The sequence below is a fragment of the Petaurus breviceps genome, unplaced genomic scaffold (assembly GCF_028583685.1).
Source record: "Petaurus breviceps papuanus isolate PSGF00001 unplaced genomic scaffold, PetGlider_PUasm1.0 91133, whole genome shotgun sequence".
Taxonomy (NCBI): Eukaryota; Metazoa; Chordata; class Mammalia; order Diprotodontia; family Petauridae; genus Petaurus; species Petaurus breviceps.
The window spans coordinates 15,250,579-15,266,116 of record NW_027187419.1 but is presented as its reverse complement, the minus strand read 5'-3'; the positions used below and the strand labels follow the sequence as shown (position 1 = coordinate 15,266,116).

Genomic DNA, 15,538 nt, shown 5'->3' with positions numbered 1-15,538 from the left:
TAAAAGGGATGCAGTAAAACTCTAGATGAAAATCTATAAAATTCACAGATCCCAAAAAGCCAAACAGCTGAAAAGCCAATAACAAAAATTCAATACCTTCAGTATTTCTGTAGTGCTTTTAAAACATCAATGTAGGTTTAGTGCTCAAAATTATCATTTTCAGGTAGTTTAATCATCTATAAGCATTTGCATTGTCTGATTATAAGACTAGAGAAACCAAATCTGGACGTTTTAATGGATATGTTTTATATGAGTGTTTCTTGAAGCCAATTTGCTTAGTTTCATATTTATTTTTTAATGTTGAAATAGTTATTTTTTTCCACTGGTTATTTTTCTCATTGACCAATCCATACTCACACCATTATTCATTGACTGGCTCTTGGGAATTGAGCAAAATGCAGCTGCTTCATTATGTCACTTTATAAAATGAGAAATTATCTAGATTTCAAAGCTCCTTTCCTCAAAGAGAGCCTCGTGAAATTACCTTTTAAATAATAGACGATCTTACATTTTTCCTTTCTGAAGTCAAACATGCCCTTTAGAGTGAATGCTTGTCAAAGCAGACCAGCAAAGGGTGACCTTTACCTGTCTGGCTTTAAAGTTTTACATCTCAGCTTGCTGCACTTTTCACCTGTCTCATTAGACAAGATATATATTTTTAATCATTTATGGGAACAATCTACCTTAAATGTAATGGAAACATATTTAGGTAGCTTAGTGTTTTTCAGTAAGCTTGACCTATTTCCTAAACTGATCTTGGAGTGAAATAGGAAAATACTGGAAAATGCTTTAGTGACACTTTCATGGTTTCACTGTGTTGCAGTTTTCTCTGTGTTACATCACCAGTTAGAGATGTAATATGTCATGTCATTGATTTCAAGATTATCTTTCAAGGATGCAAATCAACCAACAGCAATTGTGTTTGTGGCAATGTGAGATATGTAACTTCTATCCTAACTGTAATATTTGCATGGACTTTAAAAGCCATATATATATATTTCTTTTCCTAAAAAAGACCCAGTAATGGAAAAATCATACTTCAGTACAGTCCTCCTCTTTTCAGCCTCTGATGAAGAATCCTATTTTAAGAAATTGATCAAGAAAGAAAGAGTTCCACGATGCTGCGAACATTCCTAACTAAGGCTCAAGCTTTATTCTCCAATATAGTAAACTTAAACTAATTTTTCATGTGGATTATGGTTCTTCACTGGATGACCAGGCCCTCGACCTCCAAAAAAAAGTTCTGTGACTATGCTGAATAATCTAAAACAGATGAAGAATTGAGCTTCATCCTTATCAAGAGAAGAAATGGATGTTGAATGAGAATCATTTAGTTAAAAGTTTCTATCATCCCCGTGTCTTTAAATGAGGTCACTGTACATTCATTATGTATATATGCCATTCATAACTCCAAGCATAGATAAAACAAGTAAATACATATGAATTTGTGATTGTTTCCTCATCAAATACAATCTTTAAAAACACACACATTTTTGAAATTTTGTGTTTTGTCTGCAATGAAGCATTTTGATGTGCTTAACAATTATTACCTAGAGAATACCCTATTGTAGAGCTATAATTCTAAAAGCCAAGGGGCTAAATGATTTTTGCCCAGCATGTTTAGATTTCCTTACAGCATGTCACCTGTAAGTAAATAAAAAGTAATTTTAAAAATACACGTGTGTTATCTATATGTGCATATAGTACTACCTGTGTATAAACTCTGTTGATTGGCAGTACTACCATCATTGTTGTTATGAACATAGTGCAAAGCCAATGTTTATTTGTATATTATTCATACTTGAAATATACTTAGTGTTCACAAGTTAATAACCAAGTAAACCACAGATAATATTTTATTCGTGGACACTTCTGAACCCATAGTATTGGTCCCTGTATTTTGCTTTTGTTGAAAACACTATCCAGGGGCCTATGGCATCTCCCATACCCTGCTTCATATTGAAGGAAATACAGTTCCACATAGATGATTGAGATACTGGAGAACCACATGTAATAATCCCTCACATTCCATCAAAAGCTACCATAAAAGAGAAAGACAGTTCATTCTTTTTTTTTTTTTAGTGAGTAAGACACATATCTAGTCATATTGAAAAGTTAAAGATTGTATCGCATGGCCAATTTTTTTTTCTTGAAATACTGTATACAGTCTTGCTACTCTTCCTTTTGCTTTTCCCTTCTGTATCTCATTTGTGTGCTGTACTGCTAGATAATTTTATTGTTAAATAAAAAATTATTAAGAAATTAGCTGTTGTACCCAAACAAAATGTGGTGTTTAGCTTCTTATGCTTCTAAAATATCATCTTTGGTCAAAGTACAATTGTCAGGTTTTTTTCTATAATGGAGCCTTCATTTTATTACCTGGCTGGAACATCTAAGAATGAATGATGGAAAGATCTCAGGTAGTCATTTGTTTTGTGTGAAAGAAGTCTTATTCCAAGACTTCCTAAATTTTAAGCCTAAAATGTTATAAAATTGTAACTTTTATAAGCCTGTGACCATTATTGATGTATAACATAAAATGACAAAATAGTAATTCATATAGACAATCAGAGGCAGTGAGCTTTGATCCTATGCTTGGGAAAGTAGGCATCATTTGATCATGGAATGTTGGAGCTAGAAAAGACCTTAGAGATGATCTAGTCCAACTCGCCACCACTACCACTACCCATGGTCACCATTTTATAAATAAAGAAAGTGAAAATCAAAGATATGAACCAACTTGTCTAATAGGTTATAATTAGGAGGGCAGGAATCTAACTTAGTTGAAATCAGGGTGTGGGAGGAAGAGGACAGGAAAGACTATTGATAATCTCAAAGTACTCTTCCTGTGAAATAAATTGGCCTCTTTAGTTTGACTCAATTTAAATTATTGTTATGGATGAAACCAAATTCAGTGGCCTTCAATTTTCTAAAATCAAAGTTAGTTCTGAGAATGCTTAAATAATAGAGTTTGACATAGATTTATCTCATCTACATAATGTACTTTTATATGAATATGGTAGACACAATGCAAGTCACATACGCACTAGTGGAGATAATGATTCTTCTTAAATATCAACTCTTCTAGTATATTAAAGAAACTCCTTTTAGCTTGAAGGAACCTAGAATTATTCAAAGGGTGAAATAGGCCTGCTTTTGTCTGAAATGGATTTTTAAAAAAAAAACCTTAATTTTTAGTTCTAAGCATTTTCCTACTGAACTTATAGGAGTATAATAAAAACAAATTATTTATATCTGTCAGGATGCTTTTCAAGCAGGCAGCAATTTCCACAGCAAATAATCAATGATTTTAAACTGACAACTGATGAAAGTGAATCTTTCATCATTTTAACTGCATTCAAATCATGTCCTAGGCAATTGTAATGATTACTTTGTATGACATATATGAAATTATTCTGGTAAAGTCCCTATTTCAACAGCTTAATACTTCAATAAGTATAATTTCCAGGTTGGCTTTTCCATGGTATATGCTTGTAATGTATGTGAATGGGAGAGAGTTTCAACTTTGTGAAGCTGAAGACCAAGCCCACTATATTTGACTGCTGCCTCAAACGGTCTCGCCAGGCCTGTGAGTAGCAAAGTCTTGCCAGGCAATCTATGGTGAAAGTTATTTTAATCATCAAAATCATAATACCAAGGATCCAATGTGGTAATAAAGTGCCAAAGGCTAGTAACTCCTTTAAAAAAATAACTTCTAAGGCTTATTATGTCACATTACATATAAAACATCTTATAATCAAAGACAAACTTCAATTGTAGGAGGAAAATAGGAGATTAATGTATTTCACTATTCAGATCATAGTATTTCATACTCCCTAAGAAGACTACCCCGAGCAGACTTAAAACATCCTTTCCATACAGCTCCTACATGATGGACTAAATCTCAATTATTCCCACCTTTTAAAAATTGCATTTGAGTGTTTGTCAATTTCTTTGCTTTCATAGATGGAGAAATTATTATTCTTCCTTAAGAAGGAAAAAAGATCAAAGGATAGCAGGTCTGTGGATATAAAGAATAACAGAGCAACTGTGAGAGCTGAGGGTCAACTTTTTCTTCTTACATTCCACAGCGCCCCCCCCCCCAAAAAAAGCATTGCTCTATTTTACTCACTCTGACTTGCATTTCACTTTACCCTGACATTCAGAATTCCATTGGCCTCATAGGCTGACCCGACTCTATCTAAAATTTTGTGAGGTTTCTATAAATATTTTGGGAGATTATGCATACATACATAATCATTTGCAATGTATTTACTTATATTTGTAGTTCTAAAACAAAATCATACTGGCTTATATTTAAAAAATCAACAAAATTTAAATTCATCTTTGTTGTCCAAAAAGAAAGCTTGAAAAATGGAACCAGACTTTAAATGAATTTTTTTTTCCTTTTTTCTATGTTCCAGTCTCCAGAGAAGTAACCTAGAATGTTTTAGTGTTTTATTCTTTTAAAAGAGCTGTACAGAAAAGTTTATAGTAGAATTAGTGTAGTGTAGTAGAATGAGTCATTTGAATTAGTCAATTTGAATCTTAAATATTTGAATTGACTAAGAAGGAAAATTCCATTTGTGTGATCTTGTCAGTGCCTCTTAAAATCACATGGTATCTAGGAAAGTTGTACTTGTTTTTAGAATGGTGACAGTTGTCCCCCAAAATATTTATGCTGAGGGTAAGAACTGAATATCTTGTCTTTTATCTAGTTTGTGATATCTCCCTCTCCCTGTGTTTAGAAAAAGGGAATTTAAATTAATTTTCAGTAAGGAGAGGAAAATAATATTGTCTTTTTCAACTAGGCAAAGCCTGCATTGAAACAAAATATTTTATTTTGAAAAAAAATATTGATTTTTTTTTCAATTAAGAAGCATTGATGGGGTGGCTACGTGGCACAGTGAATAGAGCACTGGCCCTGGAGTCAGGAGGACCTGAGTTCAAATCTAGCCTCAGACACTTAACACTTACTAGCTGTGTGATCTTGGGCAAGTCACAACCCCAATTGCCCTGACTTACCCCCTCCAAAAAGTAAAAAAAAAAAACAAAAAACAAGAAAAAAAGGAGCATTGATTCTCTTCCTTCTACTTCCCTTCTATAAAAGAGAAACCTAAAAAAAGTCTTGTCACAATTATGCATAGTCAAGTAAAATAAATTCCAATAAATAGTGCCTTTATGGCAAAGACATATGATTATATGAGGTATCATATAATATCATTCATATGCTAGGGATTTAAGGTTCTGTGTCTGAGGCTTACTATTGAACTTGGAACCTAGATGGTTCCTCTTTTGGAAAATCTTTATCATATAACTAAGTTCATTTTAATTACAGACTATAGCAATAAAGCCATTTCAATAAAAATAAAGAATTATTTTGAGGATATGTGGCTCTTGTCTTTCTATACTGCCTCTTTCCCCAGTTTAATTAAACTATAAAAGAAAGACTCACTTACAATAATTATTCATGTTATTATGCCATATTTTTGAAGTGAACAATGCTTTGCAATAGCCCCCTTATTCTCATTCCCGTTTGTAATTTCCAATTTTCTACATTTTTCTACATTTTAAAAAATGTTCTCTATCAGTTAATACATTAATCCTCAAAGCATCTCTGTAAGGGATCTAAATTTAGTTGTTCTTATATATGGAGGAATAAAGAAGGTAATGGAATCTATATAGAATGAGAGCAGAAGGTGGGATGTCCTTGTCCACCTGACCAGCAAGCATAGGCATATGCAAAAATAATATAAAGGTCATTGTCCTGTGTTATTTATGTCACTTAAAAGGTAGTAGGAGCCATCACCTTTAGTAAAATTATATTTTATGTTAATTATTAGGACATTCTCTTCAAATTTTTATATTGTTTGTGTAATGGCTAACTAAAAACAAAATAAGAATTAATATAGACTATTTTGTAGGTATCAGATAGGCATACTTAAAAAACATTCAATCCAACAATCAAAAAAAGAGTCAAATTATGAATTATGTTTTTCTGACTTTTAATAAACAACCAAATGGAATAACCACTTGTTATAGAGCAGCCTCAGAATCACATAGCATCATGTTATGAAACATATATTTACATCAATGCTTTATATATTCAAAGATGACCTTGCTTACAGATCATAATTATATTGTGAGTTTCCTTAAAAAGTCTGATGAACCAATGTGTCCTCTGCACATTTCAAGTTCATGCAAGTCCCCTTTGGCTAGCCATTGTCCCAGATGGAAACTTTGGAATAAGAGATATAAATACAAATAACTGTCTGAAAAGTGCAAAACTATATGCAAATGTGATTTCCTCTTAGGATCATGATCTAATCAATGTTTTTCCCCAATGCTCTTGATTTCCAAGTACTACTGCTAAAGATATCTATATATGTATATATGAATATATATACATAATTTCAAATAATACTGACTTGTTCAGGAAACCATTTAGTAGCTACACTTAATATTACATGAGTCACACTTTGTAAAAATTTGACACTTTCAATTTCATATTTGTTTGGAAGCTGAATTAATATTCATAAAGTACTAGTTCTAGGAAGTAAACAGAATATCTAACATCACCGAGAAAGTATATTCCATGCATGTCAGGGCATAGTGTACAAAAAAATTCTAAACCAGAGTCAAAATATGTAGAATTTCAACTAACCTATGCTTTTGCTTTGTTCTACATTTTCAGGCCTTTTTTTTTTTTTTACAGAGATCTCAAACTTCACATAGAGCTAGTCTCAAAAATTTTAGGTCTATATTTTAAAACTTCAGTTCCTTTAATTTAATTTTAAAACTTTAATTTAAGTACATCACACTTCTTATATTTCCCAAAAATGTCCTAGCCTTGTTACTGTTCTGGACATGAAGTAATGACCCATTATTGCTGATTGATTGAGGAATTATTTTAAAGCATTTCAAAATTAATTTTCAAGGTGAATACTTAAGATTCTTTGAGGTTATTTAGTGTGCCTTAGTTTGAGTATTGATTTCTTTTAACATAGGAGATTATGTACAGACTAATGTATTTACACTAATGTGTACAAACTAATTCTAAACATTAACTATTGGTCACACCCTGAAACCCAAATGTTTACATACTATTTTTTCAAATTTCATTTCATATATTTCTCCTTTACAGTTCTACTTCTTTCATTATAGGAATCCCCATATGTTATGTACAAGAAAAACCATGAAATGTTTGAAGGGAATGACAAGTATGAAGGATACTGTGTAGATTTGGCTTCTGAAATTGCAAAACATATTGGTATCAAGTACAAAATTGCCATTGTACCAGATGGAAAATATGGAGCAAGGGATGCAGATACAAAAATCTGGAATGGGATGGTAGGAGAACTTGTTTATGGGGTAAGCAAATCAACTTATTAATGAATTTGCCTTCTATGAACAGTGAAGATATGTAATTACTACATTTTAAAAAAATCAATATTGAATGAGTAAACTGTTACAAAGTGCTCTAGATGTATAGCTTCAAAATGAGATATGCAATATTTAGATGCTCTCAGTTTATTAATTCCTAAAAGTTTCGAGTAATAAGCACTGACTTCTCAAGGAGAAAAAAAAGCCAGTGATAGGAACTCATAGTCAAATAACTTAAGAGTACACTGCTCCGGGCGGCCAGGTAGCACAGAGAGTAAGATCACCGGCTCCAGTGTGGGGACGACCTGGGGATCGAATCCGGGCTCCAATACTTAGCACCCACCCAGAAACACCTGTCCGTGTAACCTTGAGCAAGTTACTTAACCCAGATTGCTTATAAAAAAAAAAAAAAGAGTACACTGCTCATTAAAAAGTGAATGGTGTATAGCTATTGAAATTCAAACTTGTTTATTGCCTTTAGAAACTGTTTTGAGAGCTACTGAGTTAACTTCAGTAACTTGCCCCAATTAACAATGACTCTGTGATATTGAAATTGGTCTAGGATCATAGGATTTAGAGTTGGAAGGGACCTTAGAGAGAATCTAGCCAACTATATTCTTCTATAAAAGAAACTGTGCCCAAGAGCGATAAGATTCCTTTATACAGGGTCCTACTGAGTTCTGCAAGTAGCAGGGGTAGGATTTAACTTTAGACCTAGTACCTCTCTACTTTTGTTTTTGGCTTCATGTTCTGATTCTGACAGTCATCATTGAGCAAGTCACAAAGTAAAGACTGTACGGAGAAAGTCATTTACATCCAAAAATCATGTACCTTTTAAATACTCTTACTAAAGTTATTTAAACCATAACTTTAGTTATGAATCCTTTAACATAATTATTTTTGCCAAACCATAGATATTTTTTGTTTAAGAAAACAAGATGCTTACAATGTTCTTGGACCTATTAAATATTGAAGATAAGTGATATAATTTCTTCCTTATTTTATATGACAACAAAGCTTCCCAAAGTGAGGATTAAATATGTTGTAGTTTCACATGAAGCAGCATAATGTACCTTCTGCACCAAAAGATAAGTGTATGGGCAAATTTTCAGCTCAAAGCAAATAAAATATTTATTCATGCCCATCTTGTAAGATAAATCATCCCTTCAGCTCCTATCACCATCTCAAGTGGGTTGGTAGAAGTAGACAGCAAGCACTCAGTCATTGTGACATCCTGCATCCTACTTCTTACATCCAGAAATCAAATTCACAGCTAAGAAAAAGCTTTCTCCCAGTGAGGAACACAATAACAGGAACATGCAATCATATGCTGATTCAGAAATGCCCCCCAAAGCATCCAAGCATGCTATATTAAGATTGTTTCACGCTTTTCATCTTGCAAAGCACAGAGCATATTCTATCTGATTCATCTTCACAAGGCCCCCGTGAAATCAATAATTACACAATGGATACCTCTTCCCTTTCCTTGGAAATAACAGAGGTAGAAAAGATTGAAGACATAACCAAAGTCCACAGAGAGAACCACATTTCAAGCCCAAATTTCTATTTGGTACTTGCATAACTCAGTATTCTGCTTTTCGGAGCATGAAACTGACATTTTGCTCCCCAGTAACATAGTAACTAAACATAAAGAGGAAATTGAATGACATTATAAAGCAATCCATTAGATTTTATCTTCATGTGAAAGAGGTGTTACCATAGGTAACCTTAAATGAGAAAAGAAATGTAATACAGAGAACAAATAGCATTGGACCATAGCTTGCCTGGGCAGTTTTGTCAAATGAGCATTATTGCCTTGCCTCACTTTGAGAAAGAGTGTTTCTAAAGCATTTGTTCCACAGTTATATTTGAAACTTATAGGACAGGAATACAGCAAGCAAATTTAGTTGCACATTGAAGATCCACCTTGTAAGAATAGTAGGTGCTCATTGCACTCAGAAACAACTACTATATGAAGCAACTTCTAGCACTATATGATCATCCCCCAGGGTCAATTTAATAGTATATGTAAGCATTTACAAGGTATGTTAAATCTTTGCATACATCAAGGTATTTATGATCAATCCTCAGTTATCTGAATCATCTGAAATGAATCTCAGGCTGCGGGCACTATGAGCAAACATTTTCAGGGTGAATGAGAAAATGTCTGGATGCATGGATATGTGTGCATATGTGTGAGAGAGACATAGACACTTGGACAGACAGAAAGACAGAGATTGAGTGATAGACTATCCTATGGTTATTTTAATGCTAAATATATGTGTATGTGTATACATATACATAAGTATTTGGAGGATTGTTGTTCTGTATTTACCATGTCTTGCCTCACCTCTCTTTTTCTGTTAGCATGGATGATTGAGAATTGACAGTGCCATTTTACCAGCTTATTTTGACACATATTTCAATAAGTAGAAGCTAAAAAGTCATTTGAATAAAAACTAAATATTTCCCAGATTTTCATGGTTGCAGTGTGTTGGTAGAGATTTGCCATAAATGTTCTTTCACACAGAAAAAAATGTTATGATTGCTCTCCTAACATCTCTTTTTCTTGGCTGGAAAAGGGTGTGGGGGGAGGGGAGAATGCATGCCTTTACTTTAGATTTATAGGAATTAGACGATGGTGAAGGATGGTATCACTGAGAGCTTCTGAAATAGAGTGGCAAGAAGTAACAAGGTCTAACCTTGCTGGGGGCAACACTTCCAATCACCTATTCTTTTCATCATCTTGATTACAAATGAAATAGAAGTCATATTCTCATTTTTTTGCCCCCTCCACACCCAAATCATTACCACCAAAAACATACTTTTTCGTATCTAAATGGCTGCATCTATATCAGGTATATGAAAACAAATTACTTTGCTCAAACCTGACTATATAGATGATGACCAGGTGTTTTCATGGAATAATATTAATAAATATGTCTGTGTGTATTTCTTCTCTTTTAGAAAGCAGAGATTGCTATCGCCCCACTAACAATCACTTTGGTCCGAGAAGAAGTTATTGACTTTTCAAAGCCCTTCATGAGTTTGGGCATATCCATTATGATTAAAAAGCCTCAGAAATCTAAACCAGGAGTCTTTTCCTTCTTGGATCCTTTGGCCTATGAGATCTGGATGTGCATAGTTTTTGCCTACATTGGTGTCAGCGTGGTCCTATTCCTAGTTAGTAGATTTAGTCCATATGAGTGGCACACGGAAGAGCCAGAGGATGGAAAAGAAGGACCAAGTGACCAGCCTCCCAATGAGTTTGGCATTTTTAATAGCCTCTGGTTTTCCCTGGGTGCCTTTATGCAGCAAGGATGTGACATTTCACCAAGGTTAGTTTAAAAACTCGGAACATTTCCTTTATCTAGTATCTATTCTCCACTAATTCCAACATTTTTGAGGTTCACCAATCCACCCAGATCTAGTACTAAGGACAAGCAAAATAAGTATCTGTTTAGAACTTAGCTTCAGGGAGCACAGGGAAGGGTAAATGAGCACTTTTTAACATTTGCATTTGTAAATATGTATTTTCGAATGCCAGAAATATGCTATGTCTGTGGCAGATAGATATTTATCTCATGATAAGTTGTATGATTACAATAATCTACTACACAGGTGGTACAATGTTTAAACCTTGCCTGGGGTGCATTAATGCCTTGTCCAAGTCCTAGGTCCATTGCTCTTTCTCTAAGATAAAGCATTTTTTAAACTAACAAAAACTTTCAATTCACAAATTATATTGAGCATAATCCAAGCCAATTTCTTTCTTGTTTGCATAAAATGTGAATAAATCATAACAATTAATGTTCCCTCTAGATCAGTAACTTATGCCAACCCTCACCACTGTCAAAACTATTTAGTATTAATGTTTAGTTCAGTGATTTGACAGATGGAAAATAAAATCTAAATTGTAATTACATGAGCTCATTTTCAGTTCCCTTCTCATGATTTGAATAAACATTTTAATAAGCTGATGGGTAGCAACTGTTAAGTTTGATTCTAATGCCAATGTAACTTAAGGGAGATGACTGCTATGAAGTTCCATAGAATCTGGATCACTGTAGGAAGCATACAGTCTAAGATTCCATGTTTTAAGTTCTGTAATCAACACAAACACTATTTTGAGACCAATCTACTCCACCATTATGATGAAGTGATTACTGGCATTCTAGGCTTTTTGCATATGTTTTCAGGATTACCTTGGGATATATATGAATAAATGCTCTTTTAATTTTGCTGAAAATAATAAGGTAAACCTCCAATAACAACTAAAAGTAGCCAAATTGTAATCCACTTCCCCCATAAAGTAGATAGGTTAAAATGGTTATAGGGGGTCAGAGGGGAGAAATATTTATAATAACTTTAAACTATTAAATGTAAAACAGCACTAAGATTTTTTGGATACCTCACTTATTCAAAAGGCAGTGTGGTATAGTACATATATTGCTGAAATTGGAGAAAGACCTAGTTCAAATATTATCTCAAATTTAATTAATTATGTAATCAACCATAGGCAGACCATGTAACCTTCCTGAGCCTCAAGCAGCTCTAAGACCTATCTATTAAGTCTACTTAAGTAGAGAGAGATCCCACAGCAGTAAAAATAATGAACCATCTCCATACTGGGACATGCACATAAACATACATACATAGATCCTGAGCTCAATATATAAATTCTTGCACATATATCAATTAGGAACTACTAAAGTTACTTTCTGTTGTCTAAATAAGCAGTCAGAAGCAAGACAGATAACTATTATATGCATCTGTATTTAGAGACCATGACCAAGACAGAAACTAAAACTTAGAAAAATGTTTAAGGGGTGAGGAAAGAGTTTTGCAAAATTATTATGATACAATAATTAAGGTGTCTGACTGCAAACCAGGAAGAAATAAATTTATATCCTTTCTGAGGCATTTACTAACTAGCTGTATAACCTCTCTCAGCCTCAGTTGTAAAATACAGATAATAATGACACCTACCTCCCAAGATTGTTGTGAGGATCAAATAAGATAATTTATTATGCTAGCTTTAATGCTAACCATGGAAATTATAGAATTAACATAGGGATTCCTCAATCCAGAAAAAGCCAAAAAAGTTTCAAGATCAATTTAATTAGTATAAGGAGCTAATCAGGTCATCAGTGCATCCTGACTTTTCTCATTTAGATCATTTTTCCACTCTCATCCACACCTTTAACCCAATACCAAGCCAGCTGTGTAGTGAGAAGATATGGTAAAAATGTACTTTGGCTAGTACAGAAAGGAAATGTAGTCTGGGATACTATATCCAAGGACTAAGATTATTTTGGAATGAACATAGTCATTCACCTGTTACAGTCACAGTGCCAGCTCTACTAACTACCTCCAACATATGCCACTAGATCTCAGTGAAGCTATGACTAGAAAGAAAAATGCAATCCATCCTTTCTCCAGTGCTATTAGGATCTCACTAGCACTCTTCTATGCATTAAGGATAAAATCCAGTACAAAGTTAGACTTTATCCATTTTTATTTATTGGTCAATAAAGAGAAAATTTTAAATCCACATTTTCAACATCAATTACATTATAAATATGGCAGAAGGGTCACTAAATATTCCATAAATCATTAAAAGAGCTCTTGCAAAAAATATGTAAAATTAGGTAGATTGATTAAAGTTACTTCTTTAACAAACGCATTAAAAATGTTATTTTTCTCTTCCCTTTCTCTTTCCTTACCTGAGAGACAGGAAAATGTTCATTACCTTATTCATGTTTAGATCCCTCTCAGGTCGAATTGTTGGAGGTGTTTGGTGGTTCTTTACGCTCATCATCATCTCATCTTACACGGCAAACCTTGCTGCATTCTTGACAGTTGAACGAATGGTCTCCCCAATAGAAAGTGCAGAAGACCTTGCCAAACAAACTGAAATTGCATATGGAACATTGGACTCTGGATCAACGAAAGAATTCTTCAGAGTAAGTCAACAGAAGTTCCAAAAAATGTTCTACACTTTAAAACAAACATTACTTTGTAAGTAATTATGCCACAATCTGTGGTACTTGGTTATTGCCTATGACTGCTTTATAGAGTTTAAACGCCCCCTAATCTGTGAAATAGTTACTGATCTTTGCCTAAGAAAAGTACATTGCCTCCAATGGACTGGGAAAGCAAAATCTGATTGGAAAAACTTTCTATTAATAATTGATCTAATGCTTTGATAATAATAATAGCAAGCATCAACAATGCTATGATAATAGTAAAGATGACTATATTGCTCTTACTTAGTGTGACTTTGTGCTAAAGGATAAGAATTCGAATGAAAAGGGGGAAATGCCTGCATTAGACAGCTTCTGAAATCTAATTTTAGCTCATTCCCTTTTCAAACCAAAACTTTAACTGCAGACTTTATTGCCCATATGGATTATATTGTTCCATGATAATAGTTTAAACCTGCAGTTCACTCCTTTTCAGAGAATGAAGGCAGAAAATGCTTAAATTCTAGGAATACCTATCAGAGTGTGGTTAATCTTCACTTTGCATTTCCTTAATAGCATTAGAAGTGAAAGCTGGTTGCACCAATATACTGTTTGTTACTCTTCATGTGACTTATGACTCATGTCCCAGCCAGACATGTATTTTTAGGGGTCCCTTCCATGGTAGACTTTGATTTTCTGAACCTTCCCGTAACCCTGACTCTCCTTAGAACCAGTGATACAAACATTTTAAAAGAACTTTCTAGGATTTGGAATGCATTTTGAATCTATATTTTCAAGTATATTTAACTAGATCTGACTGAAAACATTTTGCATTAAAATCATTTTGCATTTTTTGCTTAAGAAACATGGAAGGTTATATGAATATTTGAATATATCTTATTTCATGACTTCTTCCATAAAAGAACAGTGATCCTTAAAGTAAATCCATAATTATATGCTAAATAAATTTAAATAGAATTTAAAAATTTTACTTTTGTGTATATTATCTTTTACCTTTTAAATTTACATTTTACTTTCCATTTCAAAATGTAGGACATTAAATATAGTCAAAATGGTTAAGCTATCTTAACTTTCAAGGAAAATATATGCATATATTTGGGATACATTCTAAAAAAATATTTGTTTTTCAAAACATTTTAATATCTCTTCATGGATATCATCCAAGTCAATAATTAATTCAGTAAAAAAAAAATTGTTCAAACCAGATATCCAACTTTGTATATCAGAACAATTGACTGAATAATACATTTTTCATTATTCTGTTTTATTATATTACTTTAAAACTTTCTGCTCATAAGAATTTTTTTTAGAATTTCCCATACAATAAATTACTTACTGATACTCTTCATGGTAACAATGTTTTATTAGCATTAGGTACAAGTACAAGTTTAGCACAATTTAAACTCTGTGGAAGGCATGAATTTTGTCAAATCACAGGTTTTTCATCAAGAAAATAGGGAGGTGACATAGAGTCATCTTACTCACCAATGGTTCTGAAGTTGCTTGAAAGTAAAGTACAAGTTTAGAGGTATAATTTGTTTGGCCTGAGGGAATGGGGGTGGGGTGGGGAATGGTGATCTTTTTATTTGTCAATAAGCACTTGTTAGCCTTTTTTTTTTGCATTCTCAATGAAATGATAAGGAAAATAAATTTCAATTTGATTGACAAAGAAAAAAGTTCAAAAAAATATTACTGTAAACTTTGGAATGATCAGACAAAATGGGAAATTTTATTTTATTTTTTCTTGTCACTATCTGGAGGAAGTAAAAGTAAATCAGTTCACAATCCACAGGAGCTGTTGCTGAAAGTAAATAAGTGAATTAATGGACCCATACATATAATGGATAAGGCTATTGCCTGAATTTGCAGAACATACATATTTTTTTCTCTGACTAGATTTAAGTTGAAAGCTTCTTAGTAAACATAGATATGTATAAAAATTCCAGGCTCCAAAACATCTATACTACATCTCATCAGAAAATAAAAAAGATGGATTTTACTCAATGGATCTCTCTGTCTCTTTCTGTCTCTGTCTCTCTCTTTCTGTCTCTCTCTGTCTCTCTCTGTCTCTGTCTCTCTCTCTGTCTCTCTGTCTCTGTCTCTGTCTCTCTCTGTCTCTCTCTGTCTCTCTCTGTCTCTCTGTCTCTCTCTCTCTCTCTCTCTCTCTC

At 33.3% G+C, this 15,538-nt stretch overlaps 1 protein-coding gene across 7 annotated transcripts in view; it reads left to right on the top strand.

Moving 5' to 3' along the window:
- Positions 1-15,538, top strand: part of GRIA4 (glutamate ionotropic receptor AMPA type subunit 4) — a 484,847-nt gene that overhangs the window by 403,253 nt on the left and 66,056 nt on the right. For 6 of the 7 annotated variants that reach the window (XM_069079653.1, XM_069079654.1, XM_069079659.1 and 3 more), the window contains 3 exons: positions 7,165-7,371; positions 10,351-10,721; positions 13,151-13,349. In XM_069079653.1, coding sequence (XP_068935754.1) covers positions 7,165-7,371; positions 10,351-10,721; positions 13,151-13,349 — 777 coding nt within the window. Of the gene's footprint in view, positions 1-1,063; positions 2,286-7,164; positions 7,372-10,350; positions 10,722-13,150; positions 13,350-15,538 lie in introns of those variants that run through there. The other variant, XM_069079658.1, reaches the window with a different exon arrangement.